The sequence below is a fragment of the Labrus bergylta genome, chromosome 1 (assembly GCF_963930695.1).
Source record: "Labrus bergylta chromosome 1, fLabBer1.1, whole genome shotgun sequence".
In the NCBI taxonomy this organism is placed as follows: domain Eukaryota; kingdom Metazoa; phylum Chordata; class Actinopteri; order Labriformes; family Labridae; genus Labrus; species Labrus bergylta.
In genome coordinates this window covers 6,766,002-6,779,282 of record NC_089195.1, presented here as the reverse complement: position 1 = coordinate 6,779,282, position 13,281 = coordinate 6,766,002, and the positions used below count along the sequence as shown (strand labels likewise).

The following is a 13,281-nucleotide window of genomic DNA, read 5'->3' as shown; positions in this document are numbered from 1 at the left end:
AAAAGGTTTTGGATAATAAATCAACAAGCAGCTTTGTGCAGTAGAATTACGTCACTCTGGTAATAAGCTTTTTACTTGATAATTACTGTATGTGAGAACATGAATAAGACAGGGTTATCAGAGTGGTTGAGAATGTTTTGATCATTTATTTCCTCATTATTGTGTTACAATTCAGCGGGCAATGTCTCCTCTAAACCCTCAGCAGCAGCAGCAGCAACATGTTTAATTTAATCCCTGAGGGTAATTTTGGAATTAGAGTAGGGTCAAGGGGTCCTTCTCGGAGAAAACGGGAAGAACCACGCTGTTTTCTGTATTTTGAAATATTCATAATAAAAGGTTAAGTGGATATTATTTCTCGGCCGGTCTTAAAGTCGGAAGAAACTTTAGTCAAATCATGAAACATTCCTCACATCCTAACTGTCTTTAAATATTATTCATCATTACGACATGTTATATAAACATTTAAAACATGGTGATATCTCTGTTTAGTTACGGTTAAGCTTTGTTACAGCTCACCGGTGCGACAGTAACGATGAACCGTGAGTGAGAGTGATCTCCCCGCACATGACTTGCTGCTCTCTTCCCCTCTTCACATTAAGACTATACTTTCAGGGATCATTTCTATAGTTTCTGACTTGAGAAATGTGTTTCTAAAGTGTTTGGTCTCGCTAACCACGATGATGAGTCGTGATATTCTCTTCTGAGCGTGAAGCGGACACAGAATAATGATTAACTTCATACGTTCTCTGTCATTGATGATCGTTCATGGCTCTCTCTGTAGAGCTTTGAGGAAGAGAATATGATCAGAGTGGTTACCATTTATGTCAAAGTAATATGAAATTAAATTATGATCTTCCCCGATATCATATACAGCATTAAAATGTTGAATTATTTAGTGTATAAAATAAATTTAAATACATTATTTTCATGTGTTATGTATATATTCATTATTATTAATAAGTAGTATTTTATTATGTAGTCTATTAATATGTGCATCAGAATTTTGTCACTTTGGTAGTAAACTTAATTACTTCATGATTGCTTGATTAGAGAATAAGAGAATTAATTAATTAATTAAATTGAGAATAAGAGAATAAGATATGGTGAATAAGATACGGTGATCGGATTGGTTGTGTGTAACCGCTGGTCCACTAGATTTTTCTTGCAACCACAAATGTTAGGTTTCCTGCTTTCTATTTCTTAATTTTTTCAGTTTATTCTTCATAATTTGAGGGTTTGGACGTAAGAACACGTGTGTGAAGAGCTGACTCATCTAATTATTACAGTGACAATCAATCACTTAGGCTAATTATAACCTAAAATAGCCTGAAAATGAATCCTTCATCAAAACGATTGCAATGGTAGTATGTTAGTGCCTAGTGCCAATAAGCAGTGGAGGACAGAAACAACGTTAATTAACTTCAGTAGCCTACTGCACTTAGCAAAATAGGGCATTTTTAATAGGCTCTCTGTACTTCACTCTCAGAATTATCTTTTGGGGAAACCACTTTAGGCTACTCTTCCACATTTAAAAGACAAATATCATAGGCTACTTTTGACTCCAATTTTACGTTTTATAATTTTGTCTTTACTTGCTAGTTTTGCCCTCATTTATTTATTTAATTTTTCTAAAATCTGATCTGAAAGACATTAAACTGTGTTGTGTAGTTCTGTGTGTGTTTTCTCTTGGTATTGCCCCACCTGTACGTTGTGCGTCTCCATGGTTGAACGCAGAGCAAAATGTCACTTAGCTCCACCAGTTCACAGCAGTTGATGATGAAGTTGTCACAGAGGCCCTTCTCTTTTATATGTTTTACTATATCTATGGTTGTTGCTAACACCACTACGGAGTAATCAAAAAAGCAAAGCAGCACCAGTTATAAGAATATGTTGCACGATTGCGTAATTCAAAATGCCTTGCATCCCCACTGAAAGGGCTATTTAAAAACAATAAGTTATCTGAATGTGTAGAGCTTGGCTGCGATTTCTCTGGTCATCAGATATTTTTGGTTGTAACTTTTACTGTTCATTTTATTTGCAAATCTGGAAATCTGTAGCATGTAAGTAAACAAAATTTAAACAGAGTTTTTCTACACAGCGTAGTAGTTCTATTGTGGTTGAGTAAAAAAAAATAAAGGTTTACATTCCTGCAGAAATGCACAAAGCATTGAAAATGGAAGCTTTAAAGAAATGTAAAAAAATTGTGAACTTAACTTGTGTCAATGTCAATAGTCCAACCAACATTTTCAAAAAGTAAAAACAAGATGCAAAGAACCTTTTATCTGCCTTTGAAAGCTGAACTGGTGTCTGTTTACTAAACAAAATGTTTAATCTTTTAATTTTCTATCTCAAAACCAATCAACAACCAGAAAGCATTATGAATCAACTTTATTTGTATAATTAATATCATTTTTTTTTATTCTCTGAGTTAACTATTTTGGATTTGCACATGATGTAACAGCTTGTACCTTTTCTTATAAGTGGCACAAAAATATTTAGAAAGCAATAACTGGATATATTTGTACGTTTCTTTTTTCATACAACATAATAACACAATTATACATGGTGTGTTCATTTCAACCAATTTATAAAGCCTACTGGCCCCCTCTTAAAACGGTCTTGGTCAGTTGATATACTTTAGTTTATGAATTAATTTTACATCATTTATCATGTACTTCAGACTGCAAATATGTCAAAGCAAGAAAGCAAGTATAGACATGCAGTACAATATCAACATATGTACAACTGGGGATATTATAACAACCACTTAATAAAATATAACTAAACAAAATGCATGCTTTGATCTTGTCAGGTTCCCTAAAATCCTCAACTTTATTCCCTACAGGGATTTTCCTTATTTAGTAAACTTGACAGGAAATTAAGGGATTTGGGAAGTTTTTGGTGCTATAACACAACTTAAATGTTTTAATACTTTTCAAACAAGTACTGTGTGGATAATACCAGACAATACAATACAAAAAAACAAAATGTGTGAATTTACATATATAAACAAGGGCAAGAATGCTGATTTATATTCTAGGTAAGAATATTTAAGGGATGGCAGGATTGGCTTTAGTTACAAAAAACAGTGTCAGCAAATGACGGATTCAAAAAACACAAGCATGAATCATGCAAGAACATGTAACAGGTAAGTTGTAATAAATAAACCTGAATATTTAAACATCAATAGCTTGAAACCTACATGAGGTTTGAGAAAAAGAACGTTGATCCTTTTTGGTTATTTCCCGCTGGAACTTCAAGATCAAAGTTTCTTGGATAAAAGTCACGCCCCCCAAAAGTGTTGCGGTTCTGCATCCTTGGATTTTGTGATTGGTTTGGAAAAACTGTGACATAGTATCCATCTGAACTGTCAGGTACCCTTATTCTTGAGTCATGAGTAAATTGAGGCATATGTTGGCGAGGCATTGACTGCATTGCTCTCTGAGGTTTTGCATACATGTCAAAATCACCAGAGGGAATTCTTCTGGTATGTCTGGGGTCCCTCATGCCAACATTGACACCTGGTGGTGACATGACCTGCCCACGGTTATGTGATCCCTGGTGGTTTAGTGTTGAACCTCTAGCCCTAAGCACATGATCTTTTCCTGTAAAATCATCAATATTGAGATCTGAACGGTTGAAATCAATATGGGTGCCTAAATGAGGATGCACCATGGGGTAGCTGGACCCTGCCTTTGCCCTTGGTGACCTTGTATCACTGTACCCAAATCTGGCATCTCCATCAACATCCAGGTCAGGTATTTTCATGTTTACCCCTGGGATATGTGATCTGCGATTCTCATACAAAGATCTTCTGAAATTTCGTGAGGAATCATCAATGTTAAAATTTGGTGATCTGAGATGCATTTGTGGATTTCGCATAGGCATGTTGAGGTCCATGTTAGGAGAACTAACCTTTCCTTGCAGCTGTCTGGGTTTCATGTTCAGTTTTGTATTTGGAGGAGTAATATCCAGATTTTTAGATCTCAGTGCAGCATCAAAGTCAATAGCAGACCCCCTACCAAAGTCTGGGCCTCTTATTCCTCCTCTGACTTGAGGGGCACCAAAATTCATGTCTGGTTGGCCTAGTTTGGGACCTTTAAACCTTGCCTCAGGCATATCTAAATCTGGCACATTTATACCAGGACCCTTTACTCTAGACCCTGAAAGATTCATATCTGGTATTCCTGCATTAGGCCCAGATAAATTGAGGTCTGGCACATTTAAACTTGGCATTTTTACTTTTCCTCTTGGACTGTTAAGATTGACCTTCGGCATATTCAGGTCGGGCACCTCAAGGTCACCATTTATGTCAATGTTGGGGCCTTTTGGCATCTTGATTTTAGGCTTTTTGAACTTTGAATCAGGAAGACCCAAGGTGACTTCTGGCGTGCTCATATCTAACTTTGGAGCTTTAAGATCCATGTTTGGTAAGTCTAACTTGGGTGCATTCATTCCCCCTTTAAACTTTGGGGTTTTGAGATTCAAATCTGGAGTTTTCAGGTCTGATTTAAAATCCAAATTTGGTCCTTTCGGTAATTTGGCATTAAGAGCTGGTGATTTGACGTGAAAATTGGGGTTATCTAACTTCGGACCAGAAAACCCCACATCAGGCATTTTCAAATGTGGCTTTTTAAGTGTGGCCGATGGGCTTCCGAAATCAACATCTGGGACTTCAAACCTAGGCTTGGATCCTTTGAGGTTGATGTTAGGTGCATTGATGTCCATATCTGGGCCATCAAAATCTCCACCAGGTCCTTTAAGGTTTGGTAGATTAACTTTAGGCATTTTTAATTTGGGCATTTTTATCTTAGAATTTGGTGAACCAATGTTAAGATCTGGAGTATTCATGTCTAACTTTGGAACTTTGAGATCCACGTGTGGCAAGTTCAAGTCAGGGGCATCAAGCCCACCCTTAATCTTTGGGGCTTTGAGACTCAAATCTGGTGATGTTAGATCTGCATTTAGTTTTGGCATTTTCAGTTTACCTGATGGCATGTCCAAGTTTAGCTTTGGAGTGTTTAGATCCAGTTTAGGGCTTTTGAGATCCAGCTTGGGCATATTTATGTCTGGTGCATTTATTCCACCACTGAGATTTGGTCCAGAGAGATCTAGGTTAGGTGATTTGAGGTTCAAGTTCGGGCCATCTAACTTTGGTCCAGAAAGGCCAAAATCAGGCAGGTTCAAGTTTGGCTTTTTGAATTTTCCTGATGGACCAGCAATATCAAAATCTGGCATTTCTAAATCACCTTTAGGACCATCAATGTCAGGTCCTTTCAGGCTCGGAAAACCAAATTTTGGCTTCTTGAATTTGGGCATTTTAAATTTCCCTTTGGGTGAACCAATGTTGACATCTGGAGTATTCATGTCAAATTTTGGGGCCTTCAAGTCCATATTTGGTAGGTTCACATCGGGGGCATTAAGTCCCCCCTCAATATTTGGAGCTTTTAAACCAAAATCGGGTGACTTTAGATCTGCATTAAGGTCCAAGTTTGGTCCTTTTGGTAATGAACCTGTAAGATTGAATTTAGGCATTTTCAATTTCCCAGAGGGAGCGTTAACATCCCAGTCTGGAGCATTTAGCTCTGGCATTTTCAGTTTACCTGATGGCATGTCCAAGTTTAGCTTTGGAGTGTTTAGATCCAGTTTAGGGCTTTTGAGATCAACCTTGGGCATATTTATGTCTGGTGCATTTATTCCGCCACTGAGATTTGGACCAGAGAGACCTAGGTTAGGTGATTTGAGGTTCAAGTTTGGGCCATCTAATTTTGGTCCAGAAAGGCCAAAATCGGGCAGGTTCAAGTTTGGCTTTTTGAATTTTCCTGATGGACCAGCAATATCAAAATCTGGCATTTCTAAATCACCTTTAGGACCTTTGAGATTGACTTTGGGAGCATTTACATCAACCACTGGAACATCTAAGTCCCCATCAATCTTAGGTCCTTTCAGGCTCGGAAAACCAAATTTTGGCTTCTTGAATTTGGGCATTTTAAATTTCCCTTTGGGTGAACCAATGTTGACATCTGGAGTATTCATGTCAAACTTTGGAGCCTTCAAGTCCATGTTTGGTAGGTTCACATCGGGGGCATTAAGTCCCCCCTCAATATTTGGAGCTTTTAAACCAAAATCGGGTGACTTTAGATCTGCATTGAGGTCTAAGTTTGGTCCTTTTGGTAATGTACCCATAAGATTGAATTTAGGCATTTTCAATTTCCCTGAGGGAGCGTTAACATCCCAGTCTGGAGCATTTAGCTCTGGCATTTTCAGTTTACCTGATGGCATGTCCAAGTTTAGCTTTGGAGTGTTTAGATCCAGTTTAGGGCTTTTGAGATCAATCTTGGGCATATTTATGTCTGGTGCATTTAGTCCACCACTGAGATTTGGACCAGAGAGATCTAGGTTAGGTGATTTGAGGTTCAAATTCGGGCCATCTAACTTTGGTCCAGAAAGGCCAAAATCAGGCAGGTTCAAGTTTGGCTTTTTGAATTTTCCTGATGGACCAGCAATATCAAAATCTGGCATTTCTAAATCACCTTTAGGACCTTTGAGATTGACTTTGGGAGCATTTACATCAACCGCTGGAACATCTAAGTCCCCATCAATCTCAGGCCCTTTCAGGCTCGGAAAACCAAATTTTGGCTTCTTGAATTTGGGCATTTTAAATTTCCCTTTGGGTGAACCAATGTTGATATCTGGAGTATTCATATCAAATTTTGGAGCATTAAGGTCCATGTTTGGTAGGTTCACATCGGGGGCATTAAGTCCCCCCTCAATATTTGGAGCTTTTAAATTAAAATCTGGTGACTTTAGATCTGCATTGAGGTCCAAATTTGGTCCTTTTGGTAATGAACCTGTAAGATTGAATTTAGGCATTTTCAATTTGCCTGATGGAGCGTTTACATCCCAGTCTGGAGCATTTAGCTCTGGCATTTTCAGTTTACCTGATGGCATGTCCAAGTTTAGCTTTGGAGTGTTTAGATCCAGTTTAGGGCTTTTAAGATCAATCTTGGGCATGTTTATGTCTGGTGCATTTATTCCACCACTGAGATTTGGACCAGAGAGATCTAAGTTAGGTGATTTGAGGTTCAAGTTTGGGCCATCTAATTTTGGTCCAGAAAGGCCAAAATCGGGCAGGTTCAAGTTTGGCTTTTTGAATTTTCCTGATGGACCAGCAATATCAAAATCTGGCATTTCTAAATCACCTTTAGGACCTTTGAGATTGACTTTGGGAGCATTTACATCAACCACTGGAACATCTAAGTCCCCATCAATCTCAGGTCCTTTCAGGCTCGGAAAACCAAATTTTGGCTTCTTGAATTTGGGCATTTTAAATTTCCCTTTGGGTGAACCAATGTTGACATCTGGAGTATTCATGTCAAATTTTGGAGCATTAAGGTCCATGTTTGGTAGGTTCACATCAGGGGCATTAAGTCCACCCTTAATCTTTGGAGCTTTTAAACTCAAATCTGGTGACTTTAGATCTGCATTGAGGTCCAAATTTGGTCCTTTTGGTAATGAACCTGTAAGATTGAATTTAGGCATTTTCAATTTGCCTGATGGAGCGTTTACATCCCAGTCTGGAGCATTTAGCTCTGGCATTTTCAGTTTACCTGATGGCATGTCCAAGTTGAGCTTTGGAGTATTTAGATCCATTTTAGGGCTTTTGAGATCAACCGTGGGCATGTTTATGTCTGGTGCATTTATTCCACCACTGAGATTTGGACCAGAGAGATCTAGGTTAGGTGATTTGAGGTTCAAATTCGGGCCATCTAACTTTGGTCCAGAAAGGCCAAAATCAGGCAGGTTCAAGTTTGGCTTTTTGAATTTTCCTGATGGACCAGCAATATCAAAATCTGGCATTTCTAAATCACCTTTAGGACCTTTGAGATTGACTTTGGGAGCATTTACATCAACCACTGGAACATTCAAGTCCCCATCAATGTCAGGTCCTTTCAGGCTCGGAAAACCAAATTTTGGCTTCTTGAATTTGGGCATTTTAAATTTCCCTTTGGGTGAACCAATGTTGATATCTGGAGTATTCATGTCAAATTTTGGAGCCTTCAAGTCCATGTTTGGTAGGTTCACATCGGGGGCATTAAGTCCCCCCTCAATATTTGGAGCTTTTAAACCAAAATCTGGTGACTTTAGATCTGCATTGAGGTCTAAGTTTGGTCCTTTTGGTAATGTACCCGTAAGATTGAATTTAGGCATTTTCAATTTCCCTGAGGGAGCGTTAACATCCCAGTCTGGAGCATTTAGCTCTGGCATTTTCAGTTTACCTGATGGCATGTCCAAGTTTAGCTTTGGAGTGTTTAGATCCAGTTTAGGGCTTTTGAGATCAATCCTGGGCATATTTATGTCTGGTGCATTTAGTCCACCACTGAGATTTGGACTAGAGAGATCTAGGTTAGGTGATTTGAGGTTCAAGTTCGGGCCATCTAATTTTGGTCCAGAAAGTCCAAAATCAGGCAGGTTCAAGTTTGGCTTTTTGAATTTTCCTGATGGACCAGACATATCATAATCTGGTATTTCTAAATCACCTTTGGGAGCTTTGAGATTGACTTTGGGTGTATTGATAGCCAACTTTGGGCCATCTAATTCCCCATCAATTTCAGGTCCTTTGAAGCTTGGAAGACCAAATTTAGGCATCTTCATCTTTGGATGTTTAACATCTAGATCTGGCATTTTCAGTTCTGATTTTGGGCCTTTGAGAGCAAGGGAAGGTGCATCATTGTCAAATTCTGGCTTTGGCAAATCTACATCAAGACCACCTGATGAATGAAGGTCTAAATTTGGAGCTTTAAGATTTATGTTTGGCACACCTCCTTTAAACTTCTGTCCAGATAAATCCATGTCTGGAGTTTTAAAGGCATAATCTGGAACTTGAATGTCTGGTAAATCAAATTTGGGCATTGAAAACTTAGGAGCTTGGTATTTCCCAGAGGGGCTCTTGATGCCAACTGATGAAGAGTCAGAGACTAAATTTGGCCCTTTAAGGTCAACTTTTGGTAAATCAGGTACAGAAATCCTTCCTTTTACCTGTGGTGTTTTGAGCCTTAGTTCAGAGCTTTCAACACCTGAACCTTGTAAGTCCTTACCTATTTCTGGAGAAGTTCTATTCATACCAAGACCCATTGGTGGAAGATTCAGATTGCTACCATTTGATAGTTCTACTGCATCACCATAATAAGAATCCCCATGAATATCTGTGCTAAATTTCTTGGTTTTCAGAAGTCCAAAGTCGACTCCAAGACGAGGCAACCCCGAATCCTGCTTTAGGTCGGCCTTGGATGAGCTTTGTACAGTTGGAATGGTAGTCGGCTCCCCATTCACACCAACATCATCAGCACTAGGAAAGTCATCTTTCATAAACTTCTTGATTTTGGCATTGTAGAGTTTGCAGTAGGAATCATTCAGTATCTAAAAAATATAAACATAGGCTTGGTTACTTGAATGAAATGTTAGCAAGACTTCTTTTTACTAAAGTCTATCAGTCTGAGTAGGGATCAAGTTTAGTATCATTTGATGAAAGTCAATGCAATGCACAATGTAGCACAAAAACAGCTTCTAGTGGGACATATTAAATGAGCTAATAGAATTAATGCTCTTCAAAGTACAGATGATCATATTTGACCTTTTGTGTTGTGGAAGATGATTAATAAACCCATTAACTAATTCAGTTTATTTTTTGCAGCCAACTTACCGTCTCGGGACTCTTGGTACCCTCAAACAGATTTCCGACGCTCCTGCTTTTGTTCCTTTTGAGGACTTTTATCTTGTCATCATATGGCTTTGATAGTTGATCAGAATTGATTGTTGCTCCTAACAGTCCGTCCCCTGAAAAAGAAAAATCAAGTATTTGCATAAAACATTATCAAATTCAACTACAATTAAGGACCACATCATACTTTTCTATTTGAAGGATAGCGTTAGAATCCATATGCTAAACCTGGGAACCCTAATAATATAAAATATGGGTTTTTATGTGAAGGAAACCCAACAAAACTATTCAGCAAAGTACATTTCAAAATAGTCTCAATGTTCTTCTGCTGAAAAAGGATTTCTAGAAAAAAACTATTGTGCTGTATTTTAATTAAGACTATTTGTTTAACATTCAATTTCACTGCCAGATTGTATTAATAGAATATTTACAATTGACTTGGCACAGCTGTTGACTGGGTTTGTATTGCATTGGACTGAATATTGAAAGGTTCTACATAAAATATGTAGATTGTAAACTTAACGAAAGTGGCTGGGCTTACACAACCTTGAGTTTGTGTCTAGTGTGAAATGATTTCCTTCAATTGGATCACGTGTTCTTGTGAGGAACAAGTGTTTATATGCTATAAGCTAAGACTTTATATGGCTTGCTTTAAAAAACAGTTAAAAGTAGCAAGTCGGGGTCATACCTTCCATTATTCCCTGATTGGACCGGGCACCGTCATTAATGCTGGATATCACCACTCCACCATCCTCTGATCGCTCCAGGGTCAAACCCTCAGAGAGGCTCCTCCCCCTGCGGTGTGTCGGCTAAACAGATAGGACATTTCATTTCAGGGAGGCAATAAAACAGAGGCACTCCTCAACAAAATAATATTTACCTGCAACATACAAAAGAAAATTAAACTGTTATAGGAAATTTCAGTACAGAACCCTTTTCACGTACCATGATCACGGTGTCTTTGTCACAGTTGCATTGAAAAATCCTCTTTGACTAAACCTTTAGAAGGAAACAAAATGGACAGTTAACAAATTAATTTATTAAACCTAAACCTAAACCTCTGGGTGTGGCACATTTATTCTGCCAACTCAGTATTGTCAAGGAAACTATTCTATTGTTTTGTTTACTACAGCTGCAGGAATCAACAGATGCAAGGGGACTGGTGTAGCGTATATTTACTATTCACGATTTACAAAGCAAACTTAACAGTCGAAAACAAGGTAGTGTGACTGTACTGTACTGTAAAATTGAATTGAATTGAATTGAAATTCAGGTGACTTTGCAGGTGCATCTCAGGTATCCCAGTTATGTTCTTCGTGCTTTTGGGCCATAACTGAGGAAAAACCAGTAACAGGTTTATCAAGAGAACTGCAAAGAAGTGCTTGTTGGGTGTTTCCTTTTTAAGCACACTAAGTGAAACGTAACCACACCCACCCCTTTCCAGCAGAGAAATCCTTGCAGAGCCCTGGCAAACCTCCAGTGAATCCAGAAACAATATGTTCTATTTAGAGTGTGAAATAATATGCATGACTGAAACTTGACTCAGGTGAATTACTTCAATGAATTTCAATACTCCACACATTAAAATACATTTTGGAGACCCAATAAACTTGAGTTTATGCCATTTGAAAAAGTATCAAATTCAGAATTTCTCCAGGCATTAAGAACTAAATTAAATTCTTACTAATAGTTGTGGCATTATTTCAATATTGTGATAGACTAAATCGTGTCATCATGAATGTAACTAAATAATGCGGTGATTGAACTATATTGTGTACATCCCTTTGCACTGAACTTATAGTCAAACACAGAGACATTTTTTATGAATAGTTGTTGTGAGTTTTTTGACATGTTAAACTGGAACAGATCTTTCACCAATCTTTTTTGAAATCATTTATTCAGATATGACAACATCTTGTCACAATACATTTGACAATCAAAAGACACAACAGTGCCAAAATGTAATGATTCAAATACCTAAATATGATTCAGTCAAATGGTCTTGTATACTGCGTAGTTTAGAAATGATGGACATTAACTATATAAACCTAATTACTACTTCCCCAATTCGTAAATGGCATTTTGAGCATGCATGCAAACAAGAAAGATTATGAGTTAGAACAAGAAAAATTAAAAAATAGTATTTTTATCATTTTTTCTTTGAGTGCTTATAAATGTAACTGTTTTGAATGGGTCAGTAATATCTCTTATCTCTTAAAGGCCCCTTAACTGATTTGAATCAATGTCCTATTGTGGCTGAGTTTGCACCATCACAAAATACTGTATTGTTGTAAAAAAAATAACATTATATTGTACAATGAAGAAACTTGTGGTAATTTTTTATTTTCAATTTGATCTGTCTTAAATTCTTCTAATTCAGCCTTTTTTTTACATTTAAATATGCATCTCAACATTTTTTTTAAACCAGACTTTTCCATCAGTCAGACTTTGGCATTTAGCTCATATTTCACACCGCTAATAATGACATCAATGCAAATAAAGCCGCTGATTCACTGCTTAAAAAGTTAAACATTAATCATTTTATAGATATGCCAATGTGCACATGCTGAAAGTAATAAAACTGAAAATGTTCATGGTCTGCAGCTTGATCATGATGCAAGAAGATAAAAAAAGAAAGAAAAAGGCCTGTATAACAATTTCGCAAGGAGTCAAGCTGAACAGCATGCTGACTGAAACTCAACAGAAACTACCTGGATGACAGCACCCAAAACCTGCTACCTGAAAGGCAAAGCACCACAAGCATTGAAGCTCAAAGATCAAAAGGTACTCATAAAGAAAACTGACCTCAGGGTCCATCAGGCAGATGTTTTTCGAAGCTGTCCGGGCCTCTGTGTTGTGAAAGATATGTCCCAGAGTTTGATCACAGAGATATCAGCCCATGCTGTTTGATCTGCAGGCTGTGACTGAGGAAAGGAGCGCCAGACAGTTGGACGAATACTGGTCTCAAAGCAGACAAACAGGTTCTAACTTTAAAGTATTGCGTCCCTTAACTGTCAAAGGACACACAGACACATGTTCACCTCACACACCCTCATGCAAACACACCCTAACTACCACCTGCCTGCGGCTCATATGCATACAAACACAAACAACAGCACAACTTTTGGCTCTGACCCGCCATCCTTCTTACAAAAACACTGATTCCTGATTTAATTAAAATGTTCTTTCAACTGTGATTTATTTCTGTAAAATGTATTTAATTTTCTAGTTTTGCCTCAACTGTATTGAGATCTATTTTTCTCAACCTCCAGATTCAATTACTTGTCTGTTTTATTCTCTGCCAATATAAAGTTATTTTTATTTGGATTTTTTAAAAATCCTAAAAATAAAGGTAAGTTAGATTTGTCAACAAATCTGTGCCCACATAAATGCAAATGCACACACACTCACACATAAATAACATCCATAGCTAAAACCTAGACTCGTAGGAACAAGCAAAAAAGAACAACACAACCCAGACACTCCCCCCTTGAAAACATGCTAAGTTTGCCATCATGAGAAGAAATGCCTACCTGTGCCAAGGGAGCGGCAGGCGTTCA

General features: G+C 37.8%; 1 protein-coding gene and 1 non-coding gene across 2 annotated transcripts; one reads left to right on the top strand and one right to left on the bottom strand.

Annotated features, from left to right (window-relative positions):
- Positions 1-596: 596 nt before the first annotated feature.
- LOC114920518 (small nucleolar RNA U3) lies at positions 597-813 on the top strand. The gene has a single exon (XR_003808838.2). It is a non-coding gene; the product is annotated as a small nucleolar RNA U3 (small nucleolar RNA).
- A 1,452-nt stretch (positions 814-2,265) lies between these two features.
- Positions 2,266-12,885, bottom strand: si:ch211-69b7.6 (neuroblast differentiation-associated protein AHNAK). Its single transcript, XM_065952380.1, has 5 exons — positions 12,527-12,885; positions 10,667-10,720; positions 10,410-10,530; positions 9,704-9,837; positions 2,266-9,420 (listed from the first exon to the last, which is right to left on the bottom strand). Exons 2-5 carry the CDS (start codon positions 10,667-10,669, stop codon positions 3,199-3,201), a joined length of 6,480 nt encoding a protein of 2,159 aa, XP_065808452.1. The 5' UTR covers positions 10,670-10,720; positions 12,527-12,885; the 3' UTR covers positions 2,266-3,198.
- Positions 12,886-13,281: the final 396 nt, after the last annotated feature.